The sequence below is a fragment of the Protopterus annectens genome, chromosome 16.part0, assembly GCF_019279795.1.
Source record: "Protopterus annectens isolate FY-2018-M chromosome 16.part0, PAN1.0, whole genome shotgun sequence".
NCBI lineage: Eukaryota > Metazoa > Chordata > Ceratodontiformes > Protopteridae > Protopterus > Protopterus annectens.
The window spans coordinates 414,705,681-414,728,464 of NC_056750.1; the positions used below are offsets into that span (position 1 = coordinate 414,705,681).

The following is a 22,784-nucleotide window of genomic DNA, read 5'->3' on the forward strand; positions in this document are numbered from 1 at the left end:
AGTTTAGTTCTGGTTGGAATTTGGCAGGGTCAAAGTTTTTATTGTTTCTAACCTTTCTGAGTAACGGTTGTTGGGAATTAATGGTTTTGTGCTTAATTACATATGTGAGAAGGTGATCGCTTAGGCCATTAAGGAGGGTACCAGAGGTGTACAGTTGGGGGTGACTATTTATGAGTACCCAGTCAAGTATACTTTCTTTTTGGTTGGGTTTACCTATCCTGGTAGGGGTGGATATAATTTGTGTAAATGCATGCAGGTTAATATGGGTGGTTGGGGATTCTGAGGAACAGGTGCCCCAGTCTATGTTAAAGTCTCCAAGTAGTAGGGTTTCTTGGGGGTAGTGACATGATGGCCAGTGCAGGATATCTTCAAATGTAGATATATTGTTACCTGGGGGAATGTACATACAGATGATATTAATGCATTTATTTTTATTAAGTTGCAATTTGGTGGCAAGAATCTCTGAGTTATTAATCTGAGGTGGTTGTATTACTTCTATGGTGACATTCAACTCAGATTTATAGAGTACAGCTACCCCCCTTCCTCGAAGCACAATCCAGCCTGTGTATGTTGTACCCAGGTGGTAACACTTCATTGTCTTTAGTGTTAGGTTTTAACCAGGTTTCAGATAAACAGAATCTCAGGGGAGTGGACATCCAGAAGTGCATGCAATTCATGTACCTTGTTACTAATGCTTCTAATATTGAGATGATAGACTAGGAGAGAGTTAGTTGGCCTATTAATTGTAGGTTTGTAGCTTAGATTACAAGTAGAGGGGGTATGTGTATCTGAAGTGAATGGGCCAGGGTTGGGGTGAATATCACCACCAAGTATTAGGTTGAGTCTATACTTGGTGATGAACTTCAGGAATTTGTTTATTAGTTTGTGGTAGTGTTTGGATCTAGAGCTAATGTGCCTGGGGTTGAGATGTTGATAGACTGAACAAGATGTTGGATAGGATCTGGTACTGTAAGTATGGTTGAAGGTGGAAAGATTTACAGCTGGGGTGATAGTATGGCCTTTTGGGACCTGAAATCCCGTGAGAAACTGGTTTTCATACAAGGTATGGAGGTATGGTGCGAACAAGAGGGTTAGTAAAGAGGAGTATATCATCATCTGTGATTCAGCTAGTGAGTTAAGGAACTGTTTTACCTGGTGATGCAAAACCAGAAAGATAGAGTGGTGAGGTAAAGGTACTGGAAGGGGGATGGGAGAATGCCAGATGAAAGCTAATAGGTGCTATTAAAATGTAGGTAGAAGAATGGGGGCGGGTGGAATTATCCCAGATGAAAGCGGATAGGATCTAGAAAGTGGGGGAGTGGCTATAGTACTATAAATCTAGAGGTACTGGGGGCAGGGAGGGGAGCGAAGAGAGCCCGAGCGTAGCGGGGCTATTGCAGTTTACAAGGTTTCCTAAGGTGTCCTAAAGCTATAAGGTAAGTATTATAGCTCTTAATGTAAGAGTCAATTTACTTAAGTTACAGGGGAAGGAGGCAACCACTCAAGTAGAAAAAAAGACCCTATGGCTGACCAGTATGGTGACCTGCTTAATTACACAGCACTGTAAGTGAAAGCTTAACAAATGCTTTTTGTGTGTGCAACCTACTTTGTTTAAATGCTGAGATAAACTGATTGCAGTCCTGTAGACACCGTTTTGTAGGGAACTGTAGGAAAAGAGAAAAGCAGAGATTCTAGGGTAAGCATGAAGGCAGCAACAGGCAGTTATTTTATAATAATGCATTCAGAAACGTTTGGTGGGGGGGGGGTAAAGAGCATACTTCAGAATTAACTAAGATTTATAGCTAAGAAACATAAGCAAGAGAGCAATACAGTAAATAAACACTTGCCAGATTTTAAAGATATACCAGAAAAACTAAATCAATTGTTCACAATTGTACAACTGGAAAATTGCCAGTAAAAGCACTTCAGGTATAGCTAGCCCAAGTTATTCAAGTCATAAAAGCACTTCTTCAATGTGTGTGTGCAATTTAAACATTAAAACGCATGCAGCAAGTAGGAGCTCTGATTATACACTTTCTCTAGGTACAGGTTCAGTTTAAACACAAATATTACCACAGAAATTCAGTAAAGTCACTTATAAAGCAAACTTATAGAGCCTCTGAAAAAAAAATAGAGCAGTCTGTGCAGAATCAGAATTTAGCAGCAGGTCATTCAGTTACACAAAAACTCCATACAATGAAGAAACTTACTCTGAGTCACACCAGGTCAGCCAAGGGGGGAAGAGAGAGGGAAATCCTAAGCACCTAGATTTGAAAATGATGCCTGTACTGAATTGTAGCAGTTTAACCTGTTTGAGGAAAGAGGGAGGTGGGGGGAAGAGAGAAGGCAGTAGGCGTGGTTACAGGGAATACCCTGATTGACTCAAGACAGCACACCAGAGGTAAGTTGAATGTAAGGGCCTAAAATCTGCACTCAGCACTGTTATTTGCACTCAGTACTTTAATTTTAATGTTACTTGCACTCAACACTGTAATTTCACTTATGTTTAGCAGGAAAGACAGACCAACAGTATACAATTTTGGGAATTTTTACAAGCGTTACTTGTTCAAATGTCAGGATGTTGCAGTTTACAAGGTTTCCTAAGGTGTCCTAAAGCTATAAGGTAAGTATTATAGCTCTTAATGTAAGAGTCAATTTATTTAAGTTACAGGGGAAGGAGGCAACCACTCAAGTAGAAAAAAATAGCCCTATGGCTGACGAATATGGTGACCTGCTTAATTACACAGCACTGTAAGTGAAAGCTTAACAAATGCTTTGTGTGTGCAACCTACTCTGTTTAAATGCTGAGAGAAACTGACTGCAATCCTGTAGACACCGTTTTGTAGGGAACTGTAGAGTTCAATCTGTTTAAATGCTGAGAGAAACTGATTGCAGTCCTGTAGACACCATTTTGTAGGGAACTGTAGAGTTCAATCTGTTTAAATGAGAGATAGCTCTGGCTAAGTTGAAACGTTCTTTATTCTTTTTGTTAAAAGTTGCTGAAAGTTAATAATTATAGTCTAATAAGGTTATTAATTAATCGCGCATTTCTATACATTTATCCTTCATCTTTGAAGCTTTTTGCTGATTTTTTTTCTAGTTGGCCATTTCTTGGGCCTTTAAAATCCTGTCCCTTTACCTGGTTGTGGCATCTTTGTGCTACCTTAGAATTAGATTATAGTTTGAGTTAGAAGGGTTTTAAAAAAAATCGTCATGTTTCAAGGCTTAGTGAGTGTGTGTTTGTATGTGTATGTGCCTTTTCACTTATTCTTCTCCTCAGTAGCCGGTTTTTTTGAGGTTCTCCTGTGTGTTTGATAGTATGGTAGGTTGATACATATAAAGACTTTTAAACAACCTGTTTAAGTTAGAAGGTTGTTTATTGTTTATTTTTGTACACTTTAATAGCGTTGCTTTTTACAAGTTTTTGATAGCCTGTTTAAGTTAGAAGGCTCTTATACTGTGTCGTGTTTCTGATATTTTGTGTTCAGGATGGCAAGTAAACAAAATAAGGATAACAAGGAGACCAGGGTCTCAGGATTTAAAAGATGTCCAAAGTGCTCGCAGAAGATGTCTATCACTGATGGGCACTCCGAATGTGTATATGTTTAGGAGCCCTGCATTTGCAGGAAAGTTGTTCCATTTGCCATTCTTTCAGCTCAAGGGTCTTCACGAGCGAAAGAATAAATTGATATCAAGGGGTTTGTTAAAGTCTTCCTTTGCTGAGGATTTAGAGAAGGGTCAAACTCCATTAAAGAAGACTTCTTCACCTTCTTCGTCCAAGTCTGAGAAAAGCTCTAAGAGACCATCTTCAGCTTCTTCAAATGGTTTGGAGCCTTCAAAAAGATTCAAAAATTTTAGAACTGACCACATTGACTCAGACTTCTACCTCGGCTTCATCTGTGTCGGAGCTAGGAGCCGATCACCAATTTTAGATCCTGTCTCTCCTATGCTCCGATCCCCAATTTTACAATCTGTGGCATCACCAGCACCATCATCTCGTTCTTCCAGAAGTGTTTCGTATTTGGACATGGATCGTTTGGTACAGAAGCTTTTGAGGACACTGGCTCTTGCAAAAATTTGTCAGAATTGACCCAGTTGGCTTTGGATCCAACCAGACCAGCTGATAGTTGTGGACCCTACAGTGCTGAGACCTTCTTTGGCTCCTACTGCTCAAACTACCTCAGCGGCGACCAGGGGGTCTGGGAGCTGACACTCTCCAGTTGGCTCTGGGGGGTGGGCAGCTGGACTGAGAATTTATCAGTTTTGGCTTTACCTCTCGGAGCATCGGCTCAGATGAGTTCGGCTCCTCAATGTGTTCACCAAATGTATGGCAGTGGTTACAGCTCCCCTGAGGCATGTAGGATTCTGGGTGTTTCCATACCTAGACGACTGTCTCCTTACCGCCACTATCAAGCAGCTACTACTAAAAGCAATAGACAACACTTTGGACCTATGTGCTCAACTTGGGATTACAGTCAACTACAAAAACATCTGCCTTATTGCTGGCGCAGCATATCACATTCATAGGCACAGAATTAAGCTTGGTAACTATGATGATAACTCTTCCAGAAGAACGAATACAGTCTCTTCGCACACAAATTCAAAACCTACTTTTGAGAAGAAGAGTACAAGTAAGAACTGTTCTCAAAGTTTTAGGGACAATGACAGCAACTGTTACCATACTCCCCTTAGCTCACATGCGGATTCTGCAATGGCTTCTCTTTACCCAATGGTCAATACAGCACTTACCAATGTCATACCAGATAATTCTGACAGAATCTTGCAAAAGGGACTTAGCCTGGTGGATAAACTAGGATCAAGTCACCATTGGCCATCCTTTCACCCTGCCTCCCCAATCAGCAACAGTAACTATGGATGCTTCCCAGATATGGTGGGGGGGCATTATCAAGGAAAGACAGCCCAAGGCACTTGGCAAGAACACGAGGCTCACCTGCACATCACCATTCTAGAGATGAGAGCAGTGCTACTGGCATTGCAGACATTTCAACACTGTCTTCCTCCAGGCACGATTGCAAGCCAGACAACATGTCAGTTGTACGGTACATAAACAAGCAAAGAGGAACCAAGTCTTACCCCCTTTATTGAGAGGTCCTCAGAGTATGGCAATGGGTGACCTCATCCCAGCGCTTTCTTAAAGTAACACATATCCCGGGGAAATCCAACGTGATAGCGGACAAGCTCAGCAGGGTGATTCTAATGCCCCATGAGTGGTCCCTGAAACAAGATGTAGCAAAAATGATTTTTCACAAATGGGGCCAGCCTTGCTGCGATCTCTTTGCCACATCCATGAGCAAGAAATGCAGCAACTATTTTGCCCTGATTCCTCCACTGGGGGAGTCCCCGAGGGATGCAGCTGTGCATGATTGGCCCCTGGATCTCCTTTATGTCTTCACCCCCTTTCAACTGATACCAAGAGTACTTCACAAATCCAGTTCACTGGGAAAGGACTTAATCCTGATAGCGCCTTACTGGCCTCGCCAAATTTGGTTCCACTTCCTACAGCCTCATCTACAGGAAGAGCCATGGATCCTGGACCCAGTACCAGATCTCCTGACACATTCTTCAGGTGCTCTTCATCCTTCTCTCTCAACCCTCAAGCTGACAGCTTGGCTGCTCCAATTCTCAGGATAGCCAGGTCACAGAATCCTTCATCTGCAGTAAGACGCATCTTGATCTCTTCTCACAAATCATCTACAAGAAAATTGTACCTCAGTAAATGGAGGATATATTCTATCTGGGCCACTCAAAATAGTGTTGACCCATATTCAGCATCCATTTAATCTATTCTTGAGTTCTTGACTAAACTTTTTAATGAAGGAGCTGTGGCGTCCACTATCCAAGTTCAGTTAGCAGCTATCTCAAATTTTCATATTGGCAAGTATAATGTCTCACAGGCTAGCAAAAGCCTTCCTAAGAGGTACAAACTTACTAAGACCATATATCAGGCCACCCTTAACCCCATGGAATCTCAACTTCCTTTTGTCCAAAATAATTCTTCCCCCATTTGAACCTGCATCATCGTGTGATTTAAAATATCTAACCTGGAAACCTGCTTTCCTAGTGGCCATTACTTCAGCCAGAAGAGTATCAGAGTTGCAGGCCTTGTCCATTAAACCTCCATACATGCTGTTTCAGAATGATAGAGTATCATTACGTATGAACCCATCCTTTTTGCCAAAGGTGTGCTCAGAGTTTAGCCTCAATCAATCTATTGAACTACCAGTATTCTTCCCCAGATACAGCAATAAGGCAAAATACAGGCTACACCAGTTGGATGTTCATAGACAACTGCGTTTTTACCTAGCTAGAACAAAAGACTTTAGAAAATCTGACTAACTTTTTGTATCCTATTCAGAAAATAAAAAGTCTTCCAGTAGCAAAAACTACTTTGTCAAACTGGCTGTCTCAAAGCATTTTGTTTGTGTATAATTCAGCACATAAAGAATTACCACATGGAATCAATGCATATTCAACAAAGCAGTATCTACTTCCTCTGCTTTCCATGCTAGGCTACCCATTGATACTGTTTGTGCAGCAGCTATATGGGCTAATCCTCATACCTTTATCACTCATTACAAAGTAGACATGGCCTCTAGGGACAGGGCCCTTTTTGGTTCCACTGTTCTGGAGAATGTACTCCTTTGAGCCACCCAAGAAGAAAGGTGCTAGGGACGCTGTCCCATCAGTCAAGAATGAGGGTGAGATAGAACAACTGCACATAAGAATGAAGGGCAAGATGGACAACTCGCATGGAATGTTATGGTAGGTACATAACTTCTTTATGTCCCACCCACCTGACCCCCTGCCTTGATTTCTGGAAGAACGAGAAGTGGTTCTACTCTTGGTAACTGGTCTTTTACCCTCTTCTAAGTCTGGTAAAGAGTATCATTGGTGTAGATATCTTTCTCCTATATATATATATATCATCATCATCATCTTCTTCTTTCGGCTGTTCCCATTAGGGCACAGCGGATCACCTGTTTCCATTTCTTTCTGTCCTCTGCATCTTGCTCCGTCACACCAACCACCTGCATGTCCTCACTCACCACATCCATAAACCTTATCTTAGGCCTTCCTCTTTTCCTGTTGCCTGGTAGCTTCATCCTTAGCATCTTTTTCCCAATATACTCAGCATCCCTCCTCTTCACATGTCCAAACCAACGTAATCTTGCCTCTCTGGCTTTGTCTCCAAACTTTCCAACCTGGGCTGACCCTCTAATATACTTATTCCTAATCCTGTCCACCTTCGTCACACCCAGTGCAAATCTTGACATCTTTAACTCTGCCACATCCAGCTCAAACTCCTGCCTTTTTGTCAGTGCCACTGTCTCCAACCCATATAACATAGCTGGGCTCACTACCCTCTTGTAGACCTTCCCTTTCACTCTTACAGGTACTTATCTGTCACAAATCACTCCTGACACTCTTCTCCACCCACTCCATCCTGCCTGTACTCTCTTCTTCACCTCTCTTCCACACTCACCGTTACTCTGAACTATTGACCCCAAGTATTTAAACTCATCCACATTCACCACTTTTACTCCTTGCATCCTCACCATTCCTCTATCCTCCCTCTCATTCACACACATATATTCTGTCTTAGTCCTGCTGACCTTCATTTCTCTTCTCTCTAGAGCATATCTCCATCTCTCCAGGGTCTCCTCCACCTGTTCCCTACTCTCACTACAGATGACAATGTCATCTGCAAACATCATAATCCACGGGGTCGCATGTCTGATCTCATCTGTCAACCTGTCCATCACCATTGCAAATAAGAAAGGGCTCAGAGTGGATCCTTGATGTAACCCCACCTCCACCTTAAACTCATCCATCACTCCCACAGCAGACCTCACCGCTGTCACACTACCCTCATACATATCCTGTACCACTCTTACATACTTCTCTGACACTCCTGACTTCCTCATACAATACCACAACTCACTCTCTCTCTCTCTCTATATATATATATATATATATATATATATGTATATATATATATATATATATATATATATATATATATATATATATATGTATATATATATGTATATATATATATATATATATATGTATATATATATATATGTATATATATATGTATATATATGTATATATGTATATATATATATGTATATATATATATGTATATATATATATATATATATATATATATATATGTATATATATATATATATATATATATATATATATCTATATGTATATATATATATATATATATATATATATATATATATATATATATATGTATATATATATATATATATATATATATATCTATATCTATGTATATATATATATATATATATATATATATATATATGTATATATATATATATATATGTATGTATATATATATATGTATATATATATCTATGTATATATATATATATATATATATATATATCTGTATATATATATGTATATATATATATATATATTTGTATATATATATATATATATATATATATATGTATATATATGTATATAAATATATATAAATTGTTACATCAGCAAACAAGATCTGGGGAATGTCCTACGGCATCATGGGATAGGGATAGAGCCACGAGCTAGCTGTAGACCTCGAGCTTTATTAAATGGCGAAGTCAGAACCGAGGATTGGTTCCGAACCCATCAGTCAAGAATGAAGGGTGAGATTGACAACTCACATGGAACGTTATGGTAGGTACATAACTTCTTTTTTTTTGTGTTTCGTTTTTATTATTTTTATTTTTTTTTATTTTGTCACCTGGCCTGTGGACAATCAAACTGCAGAAGAAGCCAAGAACAGATTGTCTTTATCAATGAGAACTATACAACTGCACAGATAGTAGAGTGGGAGGGGAAAAAGACCACCCATTCTGAGCTAGTGTATGAGAAAGTGTATAAACCAGAATTCAAGCCAGACAAGATGGTAATTGTCCAACATCATGTGATTATGAATATGACATGCATAGACATGTCCTAAGATGAAGAAAAAAGTATTAGTACTGAATATGAGAGTCAGTCACAGAACTTGAAAGACATGATAACATAGGCTGTTTCTAAATATTATTTAGCCATCTAAACAAAATCCAAATGAGACAGTGTTAACCTGGTTTGAGTTGGGATGCAGCACAGTTAAATGCACAGTTTCTCCTCTTTAGTGCATCTCTCATCTTTAAATAAATATTTGACATATGTGGGGGTGACACTTCAGAGTGTAATTGCTTGGCTGGCAGCTGCCTTTATCTAACATGACCTAATACACACAGGGCATGGAAAACAACAGAATATATTACACAGTAGTTAAAAGAAATGACAACGCTAGCTGCTGTCTATGCAATAGAGATTGATCAGGATGGTACTCTGAAGACAGATTATTCCTGATTCACATGTACCTGTATTATGGAAGGGACAGTTAATATCAACTCTAGGCGACAGTGTTCAACAGCAATTTTGGGATGTGGTTCATACATTAATTCAATTTGGAAAATTCATAGAAGAAAGGAAAAGAAAGGCATGAAAGGAAAATGTAAACAAATTGTAAGGTAGGAAAGTAATCAGACAGCAAATGTTTAAGGATCTTTTAAAATGGAGAGTAGCAGCAGAAAATATTGGTCAGATTAGGAGAAGAAATGTAAGATAAATGAAAAAAAGAGTACAATACAAAAATTGTTTGAAGTATAATGTTTTTATTGAAATCATTTAAATTATTCTAAGACTGTCTTCCATATTTCCGTATCGTCATAGAGAATCTATATTTATTACATTCATTAAAAGGAGGTTTGATAATGTCCAGCAATGTATTTTAACTAAATAAGCATGTTTTTAAAGTTTTTGGTTAAATAACTCCACAAATATAATATTTTATCATCCCATTGCACTCAGATGCATTTTTTTGTATTTCTTCCACTTGATTTATTGATATTAATTTAGTTTTAGTGGGAATAAATTTAATTCATAGTACTAATTGTAGATTTTCTAATATGTTTATATAATGACAGGATTTTCTAGCTTGCCTTCTATTAATGAAATAGAAATGACAAATAATGTAATGTTTGTTTATAGAATAACCTTCAATATCTAGTATTTTAATAAAGTTTGCAAATGGTTCAATTGCAGTTTCAAATAACAGTGCTGTAAATGGCATCCCGTTTTCATTCATTTTTTTTATTTTAATTGAGTTGGATAAATATGCAATCCCAATATGACATACAAAAAATTATCGTATAAATGTTCAAGTATAGAAATATATCCGAAAATGTGAAAACAGCTAAAACTTTATAAAAATATGGCCAACTGATTGAACCAAAGGCTTTATCATTACCTAGACTGGTAATAGTTAGGTTCATAGGTAGGTACTAGGCTATCTGCCCAAAGGCATTTATAAGCCTAGCCAGAATGTGTTAGCTTTCGCCGCCCCCTTAGATTAGTTCCCTGTGCCTCTGTCCAGCAGAGCTACTGAAGTGATCCCTGGGGTAAACTTTCTGTTTCCCATCCACTCGTCAAGGTTTCTGTTGAAGAGAGACATGAGTCAAAAATCTGCAAAACTTCCACAAATGGTGGTGGGTAGGGAATTCAGGCTCTTGTTACCTGCACCCAATGTATAGGGTTCAAGCCTGAGGTACGCTGTAACCACCACCAGCAGGTATCCTGAGTTCTCTCTAGCCACCAGCATAACAAACACACACTGTCTCTCTAGCCATCAGTAGAAATCAATTGCGGCATTACACACACAAACACACACGCACGCACGCACGCACGCACGCACGCACGCACGCACACACACACACACACACACACTAGCAATAACACATACCTGAGTAAATTCCTCTGTTTCTATCTTGTCTGCTTCTAAAATAATCTTACTGGCAGTAAGGAGTATCCTCTGCTGCTTCTAGCAGCAGTTGCGATCCATTTGTGTCAGCAGATGAATTCACAATGCTTAGCTGAGTTTATTCAGTACATTCAGCAGGGGGAAGATCAGACAAAGAACATGGGGACTAGAGTCTCTAGCTGTGATAATTGTTTCTTGTGAATGCTGCCCACTTTAACTGTAAACTATTAAATCAAAGTACATTTTAGAAGAGATCATCCTCAGCTTTGTAAATAAATCACAGACTTTTAATCTGAAATCCGAACTGCACAAACAATATGCAAGTAAATCATGAAGCCACCACAGCTATTGCTCTGATCTGTATTTCTGCAATGTCTGTTAGCAAACAGTTTAATCTGATAGCATGGTAAGGGTGTTCACACTCAAGATGCTATCAGTCTTTGATTTACAATGAAAAATAAATGATTGTATCTTTATTATGCAAAGCACCTTTTTAAGTCTGCAGCATAAGCAAATGTAAGTTAAAAGCAAAGGCATAACATTGATTGGCACTGTATAATGTTACATTTTGTTCTTTATTGGAAAATTCTCTTTCTGTAGAAGCCCTACAACTCAGTCAGGTCTTAATTGAAAATATGCACCCCACTCAACAGGTATTGTGATGCAGACTTTCTTACTGTAAATTATGTTTCATGCTGGTTGTCTAAACACTGCATGTAACACGTCCAAAATAAATAACTGTGTGCTTTTATAATGGAAAGCTGTGGTTTAACATCTATATTTTGTAGTTTTGTATAATGTGATCACAATATGCAATTAACTCAAATCTCATGATTCACGGAGAATGTACATGTTATAAAAACAGTGTTTCAGATTTCATAATGTCATATATATATATATATATATATATATATATATATATATATACATATATATATTACAGTGCAATTATAGGGAAATCTACATTTATTTAGCATCTAATGGAACTGACGATATTACGACAGTTGGAAAGGCAAGATAAAAATGCAGATCAGTTCTGTTTTAAAAGAAAATTTGAAGGGATATCGGTCAGAGATTGTGAAGTTTTACTATACAGATATAAAGGCAAACACACACACACACACAAACACACCTCTTGAAGATGTATTTTCATTTTTTTCAACAATCTTATGAATGATGAGCAAAATAAACTGTAATCCTTACAATCAGGGACAGATGTCCGACAGTCTGACTAAGTAAATTAATTCATTTAAAAAAAAAAAAAAGGGTAGGTTCATGGGTAGGTACTAGGCTATCGGCCTTGGGGCCTATACAAGCCCAGCCAAAAAGGTACCCTGGCTTTTACCACCCAAGAATTTTTTTTTCCTGTGCCACTGTCGAGCAGAGCCACAGAGGTGATCCCCGGGGTGAATTTCCTATTTCCCATCCAATCATCAAGATTTTTCTTGAAGAGTGCTAATGAGGAGCTTTGTTTGATATAGATAGGTAGTTTATTCCAGAGTATGGGAAGTCTCTGGGACAGGAATCTATCCCTCCGGTATGTTCTGTTTATTGTGGTGACAAGGTTTAGGTCCCTAGAGTGTGTAGCTGGGAGGGATTGGGATTTCTTTAAGTGGAGCATGTCCAACAGCTCTGGGTTTGACATAGCTTTGCATGTTAGGCAGAGATCACCTCTGAGTAGGCAATATGCAACAGAGTAAATCTGGTGTTTTTTGAGACGGTCTGCGTAGGGCATCTGTTTGAGGCCGGTAATCCTCTTTGTGAGGTATTTCTGTGGCCTTTTCAGTTGTTGTAGATGTCTTGTGAGGTACATACCAAAAGGGGCGTTGTACTCTATAATGGGTCTAATGAGTGATGAGTAGAGGAGAACAATGACCTCTTTTTTTCTGGATGAGAAACCTTTTGTGATATGGTGTGCCACGTAGAAGGATTTCCTGACTACTGTGGCGATGTGATTATCAAAGGAGAGATTGCTGTCCACCTGTGTCCCAAGGTCTCTTATCACACTTTCGGTGTTAAGTATACTACCGCCTATGTTGTAGTTCATGGGTACAGAGTTTTTACCAAAGGGGATGACAATGCACTTTTTGGCATTGAGCTTGATGCCATGGCTTTGACACCAGGCATCTGTCTCAGTGAGGTCCTTTTGTAGGATGTCCACATCTTTAGGAGTTTCGATTATGGCTCCTAGTTTGCAGTCATCTGCGAACTTCATTAGCCAAAGACCTTCTGTGTTAGCCTGTACTTCAGCGAAGTAGATACCAAACTGGAGAGGACCCAGGACTGAACCCTGTGGTACTCCACTTGTCACTGATCTGAAGTCGGATTTGGAGACTGCTACTTTCACAGTGTGGGTTCTGTCAGTGAGCCAGTTGGCAACCCATCTTGTGACATAGGGATTTATACCTAGTTAATGAGTTTATCTATAATTCCAGAGTGGGGGATGGTGTCGAAAGCCTTGGCAAGATGTAGATAGGCTGTGTGAACCACCTTACCCTTGTCTACGGCTTTGGTGACTGCTTCAAAGAAGTCTATCAGTTTTTGGAGACATGATCTGCCTTTCACAAACCCGAACTGGGTGGGATCCAGAGTTTGGAGATTACCAATGTCTTTGTTTATAAGTTCCATTAGTTTTGTTTTTATTAGATGCATTTTAATCAGAGTGACTGTCTTGCATTTGTTGATTTAAACTACATTCTCTGCATCTTTTAGTGCTAAGATAGCTTATTTCATTCTTTTAGTTGATTGTAATGTATATATTTTATCATCAATCTTTAGTAATGAAACAGGTTTGTAAAATGAGCAAATTGTGGAATCTTTATTATGTTTTAATATATCTGAAATTAAATAATCTTTAAAGGAAGGGGTATGTTAAATTTTGATTTAATTAAGTTGAATTCTTTTGTCATATTTAGAACATTCTGGCTTTTAATTTGTTGCCTGTTTTTAACTTGATCAAATATTAATTTTTGTTTTATATATTTGTAAAAAAACCCTCAATTTTTGGTTTCATTTCGTACTATTACTAATATATTCGTAGAATTTTCATAATATTCCATAAATGTTATTAATTTATCTTTTACATATGTCTGTTACTGCTTTCCAGATCAGATAAACTAGTAATGTCTTTTCCTTGTTATTGTTTTGGATCTATTAGCAAGGCTGTTTAATAATTCTAGGGATAATGAATACAAGTCTAGTTTTATTTTCTTTAAACTAATATAGTCATTATGATATTTTGGTATTTATTTAGTCTATTCATTTCTCTAAATACTTTTTTCTGTGATTTCCTTTTGATGGCTATATTATTTTGTAATTCAACTAATTTACTATGCCATTCTATTATAATACCCATTTTAAATCCTTCCATGTCAACAAGCTTTCATAGAGTCCTACAGTATAAGATCTGAAATTAAACTCAATAAATATCTCATTTCTTTTTGCAACCAGTCTTTCGTTTCAGCCATATTTGTTATATATTCTGTAATTATATTATAAATAGTCATCTTTCTTCAGAAATACATATTAGGTGTTATTGCATTGTGATCTGACATTTAATAGGGTATTGCTTTAACTTTCTCTATTTTGGATATCAAATAATTTGATACATAAACTGTACTCTAGATTATGTGTCAAACCTGTATGAGTAATGAGTAAAATAGTAAATTAGTATTGCACAGCACAGAAATACATGCATGCTTTATTAGGTAAGACTATGTATTTATTTTGCTGTTGCAGAAGGAAGAAATACATTATTTACACTTGCATCTTTCTCATTCAAATTATAATTGAAACCACCTCTTAATAAAATACTTCATCTTGTATTATTTATCAAGATCACTACATAATTCGGAATTCAATTTAGCTACAGTATATAGTCTTTCTGAAATTTTGTTAGATTAATGCAAAACACCATTCTCATCTACATATGAGTATATATCTTTTGGCATAATAACTGATGTTTTCCATAAAATTACTATTCCTATTCCTTTGTCTTTGAATGAAGAGCGAATTGTATATGTTTTCAAATTTAATCTAGTAGCTTTTTCATTTAATAGATGAGTTTCCTGCAAAGAAGCAATTTGAATGGCCATAATCTTCAAATATTTTGAAAACCTACTTGTAATGCCATTATGTTAATCATTAATATTTCAAAAATGGCTTTCATTAGAGGCAGAATGGTTAACAGACTTATTTTCAAAGTATTTATTCTGGACATGCAAATGAAACATCCATAATATATTTTTCTGCAGCATACTATATACATTTTAAATGTAGTAGCTGTTCTTCATCTAGAGGACATTAAAAACTTTTGTATATCTAAATGAAAAAAAAACATTAAAAGAAAACCTTCCATGGAATATAGAATTCCTAGTTTGAATAAAAAGTTTGTTTCCCTTATTTGAAAAAAGTCAGTTTTCTACATTAAATAGATTGTGTTACCTAATTTGTAAGCATTATCCTAATCTGTAAATTAGGACCTGTGGAAAAGGAAGGGAAGAAGAAAGAATGAAAACTAAAATGCCTTTGAAGGCATTTCTGCCAAGGCACTAGAAGTGGATTTATTAAACATTGCTCTGCCACATTTGGTTGTTTTACATATTTGTTTCTATAGTTGTCAATTATGTGATCCCTTCTAAAGAAAAAAGTTACAATGGAATGAGAATAATAATACATTGCAGAGTATTAACAAAAACATTGTTAAATTTCTATCCAGATTATAAGAAATGCTGCTGTATTTGCAAAAACATGATCAGAAATGTCCAATATAAGACAAACAAATAGATGAACATAGCTGATATACTTAGAACATACTTTGCAGCAAAGAACTTTGAAGTTATTCACATCATTCTACAAATGCAATCTCTCTTGATAATGTAAGTGAGCACAAGAGATATACCAGAGAAGACAGGAAAGTGAAACAACTGAAATAGTTGTCATGAATGGTGGACCAGACCAAATGTCAGTAGTACCTAAGGAAAGACAGTTGTATTTTCCATACATAAATGAGCTGTGTGGACTTGTATTCAAGGTCTGCTGCTTAAATAAGGCAATTTCATTATTCCAAGTGCAGTCTAATATTTTAAAATCCAGCACACCCTAACTTACTATAATTTTTTAATTATTGTATTTTTTATGTTGTCTGGGCTTTGTATATGGCTACATGTGATATTCAGAGGAGTGCATTTAGCAAAAGTAATGAAAAATAAATAATATATACAGAAGATTCTAAAGAAGTCCCCATTGTTATTTTCCAATATCAAAGTAGTATACTTCTGAGAGGAAGAATAATTGTGTTTTTGCTTCAAACACACTATCAAAGTCAAGTTCAAAATTTAACATACAGCTTACAGTGAATATTTCTGACAAGAATATGTTAAAGTCAAAGTCGGAAAGCTCTAGTCTAAATGCAACTTCAGTTTCAACTTCTGTTGTCTTTCTACCTAAAAATATTAGTGTTACAAGAAGCTTCAAGATACTGACTATAACTATAAATGCTTAAGATATTATAGACCACTAAAACAGCCATTATGTTATCCTGACTGTACGAAATATGAATTTATTGCTCAAAAAGATCAGCAAATGAATGCTAATATATGGGCTATATTTTGCAACTATTTGCAAGTTTTGAATCTAATCTTGTATTATGCTAATGTAGTTATATTTTTGTAAATCATTTTAAGTAATTTATATTGTTTTATTAAGAATATACAGAGGTAAAGGAAAGGGATGTATTTAGTGTATGTAGTATACCATTATTTCAAGTGATAATTAACATTAATAGGGTTGTGTGACATTTAGTTTAACCATGCCATATCTTTCTAGTAATCAGTCTCTCTCTCTGTCTTTCTCGCTGTACTCATAATGGCCATTTCTGTCAATATACCTAATAAACAAGTATGTATACAGACCGACTAAAGTCCCTGCTACTATATTCCATGTCATATAGACTTATTAGGGGAGACATATGCTTGCCCTACAGAGCAATCCAGGACTCAAACTTGCTGCATATCAATAAATCAAACAGGACTAGGGCTGCCCCTTCCAGGGACCTAAATATGGCCTGTGACTTAACAGATTTATCTCTCAGCAACTGCCGCATCATTGGAACAGGCTACCAGTTCATGTGAAACAGAGCAGCTGTATGACACTGTTCAAGAAGAACCTGGACAAGTGGATGGGGCCCCATGAATTCTTACCAGGGATAGCACCCACAACCCTCCTGGACATGGCAGTGATCATTAAATGCAATCCTGGGTATTGACTAGCATTTTAATGGTATTACATTGGGATGAAACAGTTAGGCTTAAAATGACCTCTTGGAAATTGCCTAGTAGTCTCCTATGATCCTATATTGGGTGCCTATTGAAAGTCCTAGGACCATAATTGTGATAATTGAAAATAAAAGTTTAATTGTCTCTACAACAAGTTCAAGGTTGTAAGAATACTCCTTACTATGAGATACACTGACCTTGGAATTATTGTATATAAATAGCAGGGGTGAGTAGGGGTGATCACATTGATAGAAGAAGTGCAGGAGGCAAAAATGCTTAAAAGTTGTAACTGGTTTTTCATTTGAATTGTAATTTATTTTTCAGTGACAGAGCACATATTACCATCTTTCTTACTTATGACAATACATTATTTATATTGCAACATGCAGATGCAGTTTGGAGGCTACTACATTTGTAGACTTAATAATTAATGGCTCTGTTTACTGCTGTTTGCTCATCTTCTGGTAAATCACTGGTAATTTTTTGTAAGCATGCATTCCAGTTAAGCAAACTCACATTTTTATATGGGCTGTGCTGTTTCTTCACTCAAAGTTACACACAAGAATTAAATATTGAATTGATTTCTGCAGTAACTGATATTTTAAAATGTATTATAAATATGCTAGGAGTAATATTGTTTCACAGTCGCAGATGCAATTAAAGTTATAATATTTGATTTTTTTATATCCTGGTTCTATACAGTTACTTTTGTCTGATCATCATGATGTGTAAAGTTTATTTTTCAGGAATAAACAACAAGGGAAAAATATTTTTTGTTATTGTATCAGTTAGATGTTTGTCTAATCTACATTATCAAAGTAGAATATATGACATTATGGTTTTAAATACTAAATTCATACCCATTCTGTTCCAATCCCAAATATATTATACTATATAGAGTGAATAACCAACACAATTCATCACACTGTTTTTAGAGCCTTTTAAAAAAAGGTCACCCTCAACAGTGACTACCTTAAATGTTATCAAGACAGATTCACTGCATTAAAACTGCTTACATGTTTCAGCAGGTGCTTAGCCTACAAAAATGTGTGATGGGGTATTCACAAAATCTTAATGCTTATGCAAAGCTTTAATTACCGCAAACATTTTTAAACCTGTTGCTGTAGATTGTGGCTACATTTGCATCTCAAAAGCGTCTTTCCACTCAAGCACAGGAATATGCGTTTGAGATGTATAACTAGCCACTTTAGCCACATTCTGTGAAAATAAGTCAAAAACAGACACTGGTTTTATTGTAACTTGCACTTTAAGTGACAAGCTTTTCTGAATACCCTATCATTGGTGTCGCTTTATGAAAGGTGTATTGTATCTTCCTTGACTTTCTTATATGAATGTGCTTATGTTTTGGGTTGGGAAGGAGTAATGCATGAATTCTGAACTACAATACCATACTTTTCCTTATTTTTGATAATATGAACTGAATAATGACTAATGCATTGTTATTTTTACAAACATAAATATATAAATAGGCAGATTGTATCAGCCTTGTATAGTTTACAGCATGAAATACTGCTGTTTTCTAAACCGAACAGCTTTATTTTCTTCAAAATCTGAGCAAACATCTGAAGTTGTTAAACATCATTAGAATTACAATATCTACCTATAGGTAATCATGAGAAAAAATAAATAAATAGCAAATTTCTTTTGTTCCTACTTTAGGGAAAGATCTTATTTTTTCACTGAACATCTAAGATTGAAGAATTACCTGGCTGGACCACCAAGTGGAAAGCACACAAAGCGCCCTCTGACTGCAAAAGACATTAATGGGAGGACAGTATCAGACAATGGTGAATTATTATTTTCAGGTATAATAAATATTTAATTGCTTAAAGTAGTTGTTTGCCTGTTCAGCTCAGTATTGTAATTTTTTAACAGTTTATTTATGTTTTCATAGTAGATTTTAGAAAAGTATCTCAGAGCCCGTAACGAGTCCAACAATATCAAATTATTACACTGTGCATCACCTTGCTGCACAGATATATTTATTTGTCTTTTTATAGTGCTTTATCTCATAGGTTCATAGGTAGGTACTACGCTACCGGCCCTGGGGCGTATAGAAGCCTAGCCAAAAAGGTTCCCTGGCTTTCGCCACCCAAAAAAATTATTTTCCTGTGTCCCTGTCAAGCAGTGCTGCAGAAGCGATCCCTGGGGTGAATTTTCTATTTCCCATCCAGTCATCAAGATTTTTCTTAAAGAGGGCCAATGAAGAGTTTTGCTTGACATGAATGGATAGTTTGTTCAGGAGTATGGGAAGTCTCGGACAGGAATCTATCCCTCCAGCATGTTCTGTTTATTGTGGTGACAAGTCCCTGGAGCGTGTGGTTCAGAGAAATTGGGATTTCTTTAAGTGTAGCATTTCCAACAGCTCTGGGTTTGAAATAGCTTTGTATGTTAGGCAGAGATCGCCTCCGAGTAGGCAATATGTGACTGAGTAAGGCTGGAGTTTTTTGAGACTGTTTGCATATGGCATTTGTTTGAGGCCGGTAATCCTCTTAGTGATGTATTTCTGTGGCCTTTCCAATTGTTGTAGGTGTCTTGTGAGATACATGCCAAACGGGGCATTGTACTCTATAATGGGTCTGATGAGGGATGAGTATAGAGGAACAATGACCTCCTTTTTTCTAGAGGAGAACCCTTTTGTGATGAGGTGTGCCATGTAGAAGGATTTCTTGACTACTGTGGCAATGTGGTTAGCAAAGGAGAGACTCCTGTCCACCTGTGTGCCAAGGTCTCTTATCACACTTTCAATGTTTAGTGAGCTACAACCTATGTGGGGTAGTTCATGGGTACTGAGTTTTTCCCAAAGGGGATGACAATGTACTTCTTGGCATCGAGCTTGAGGCCATGACTTTGACACCAAGCATCTGTCTCTGTGAGGCCCTTTTGTAGAATGTCTACATCATTAGGTGATTCTATTATGGCTCCCAGTTTGCAGTCATCTGCAAACTTTGTTAGCCAAAAATCTTCTGTGTTGACCTGCACTTTAGAGAAGTAGATGCTGAACAGGAGAGGACCCAGAACCGAACCCTGTGGTACTCCACTTGTCACTGGTCTGATGTCGGACTTGGAGTTGGCTACTTTTACTGAGTGGGTTCTGTCAGTGAGCCAGTTGGCCACCCATCTTGTGATATAGGGATTTGTGCCCAGTTTAGTGAGTTTATCTATAATTCCAGCATGGGGGATGGTATTGAAAGCCTTGATGAGGTCAAGATAGGCTGTGTGCACTACCTTGCCCTCATCTACAGCTGTAGTGACTGCTTCAAAGAAGTCAGTCAAGTTTAGTAGACATGATCTACCTTTTACAAACCCAAATCCGGTCCAGGGATTGGAGTTTACCTATGTCTTTGTTTATAAGCTCCAAAATGATATGGTCCATGGCCTTGCAGACCAGGCTCATCAGGCTAATGGGGTGGGAGTTTCCGGGGTCCGTGTTGGCACCCCCTTTATGGAGTGGTATAACTGTCACTGTGCACCATTCAGTAGGCACATAGCCTGAGGTAAGGCTATGATTGAATGTGTTACTTAGGTGGGGTGCCAGTTCATTCTGTAGTTCATGCAGTACGCAGCCTGGGATGTTGTCTGGTCCCATGGATGCTGTGTTCTTGGCTTTGGAGCATGCGGCCTTTACTTGTTCATCCATGATTACAGGGGCTTTGCATTCTTCCAGTAATAAGATTGGCCCTTTGGATGGTGAGAGGGGGGATACAGTTAGCACTGAACCGATCTGCCAGGATGTTGGCAATATCGGTTGGTTCTGTATATTTAGTGTCATTGTGCTGTAGCTCAGAGCAGATCTGAGTGTTGCCATTGAGTATTATCTTTGGGATAATAATTCCAACTTCCCATCATGCAGTAGAAAAGTACCAGTTGCCACACACAAGTACCAGTTGTCACACAGCAGAAAACAGAAGCTGGGCAATTTCATTTTTCTTTCTCAGACAGAGTCAGAGGTGGATGCAAGCCTCCAGAAAAACCTCTCCTAACTCTATAAATGAGGTTGTCTGTCTCCCACTAAGGCTAGATGTAGTTTTTCAGGTTGTTGATGTATACATTTAAGGGCTGAAAAGACCTGTCTTTTGTGATTTAGAGGAATTTCTCCCTCTCCTCTCAACAAACACGTATCATTGAGATGTGCAATGACAGATTCATATCCACACATTCCCTGCAAATGACTGTTCTTACAGGTCACAGACTGGCTACAAACTGCTTCTTACAGTGGGTTACGCTCACTCAGGAATAGAGACCTGACACAATTTGCGAAGGCTGCCAGCCTAGCCAGATAGGATTTTATACATAATTCTATTATTTGTAAATATGAATGTTGAACTACAGACTTGTTTTCTTAAATGAAAAAATATGTTGTGAAATGTGAACTTAAAACAATGTAACAACATTGCCCTCTGCTGTAAAGAAAGCTAAGACAAGCATTTCTTGTTTGTCCTTTGAAGTTCAAATTATTTCATGACTGTCTTTGATGTTTACAATTCAGCTAAGGCTGGGCTAGATGAAGGCTTCCTGCCTATTGTTTTAACTTAAGGAATAATTACTAGAGTTTACATATGGAATGTCTTTTATTGATGTAGTTTCCTTCAGCTGCAAGATAACAAAAGAATGCAGTTTCTGTTGGCTTGGGAACACCAGGAAAGTGAAAGAATGATGTAATGTTTATCAGAAATGCAATTTCAATTTAAACCGAGAGAATCAGAAGGCACTAAGCATTTTTGTCTTATGATTATCCAATTCACAGCACTGTCTTGCTCATATGTAAGTTATTTTAGACTTGTATATACGAAATAACGTAGCTGGATGCTGCTTGCTGTATAAAACGATTTATTTTATAAAACCAAACACAACATTTGATGAGCGCTTTCGGGTTATTACCCTTCATCAGATAAAACACACCATATCACAATGCTACTTTTAAAAAGCACTCTAACCAATCAAATTTAATAAAAGACCCGCCTTTTACAAAGTGTAGGTTTAAGCGGGACAACATCGTTCAACCCTGGATCCCTATGTGCTGTCAGTTCCAAGATCCACTTTGATTCAGCCAACTCTGTGTTTAATTTAATATCACCCCCCCTATGGGTCAGATTCAAATTAACAATAACTCTGAATGTAAATCTATGGGAGGGATGGTTTTTCACATGCCTATATAGTGCATTACGTTCGTCCTTGTTCTTAATATTAGACATATGCTGGAGAATTCTGGCTTTCAACATCTGATTGGTTTTCCCAACATAGTAGCTCGAACACGAGCTACATTCTGCTATGTAGACTACATCAGTAGTCCTACAATTTGCTCTTCCCTTAAATGTATATAACTTATTATTGTTGGGGTGTCGAAACTCTACCCCTTTCCTAATGTGGTGCAGGGTCAGTTTGGAAGGGTTTCAAGGCTAAGTAAGGATGACCAACAATTTGAAGAGGAGGTGGATTACCTCGGTGAGTGTTTTGCTAATAGGGGCTACAGTGGAAAAATGGTTAGAGATGTTATAGAAAAGAACAAACCATTTAGACACACAAAGTATAGGCCTTGGTTGGACACAGCATGTAACAATAAGGTGGTTGGTGGAACTAGATCCAATTGTCGCAAGGTGGCACTCACCTATGGAAGTGATGCAAGAGGG

General features: G+C 37.4%; 1 protein-coding gene across 1 annotated transcript in view; it reads left to right on the forward strand.

Annotated features, from left to right (window-relative positions):
• The window catches only part of LOC122790418, a 353,039-nt gene that overhangs the window by 150,189 nt on the left and 180,066 nt on the right, over positions 1-22,784 (forward strand). Inside the window, exon 3 of the mRNA XM_044057941.1 lies at positions 18,814-18,959. Coding sequence (XP_043913876.1) covers positions 18,814-18,959 — 146 coding nt within the window. The remainder of the gene's footprint in view (positions 1-18,813; positions 18,960-22,784) is intronic.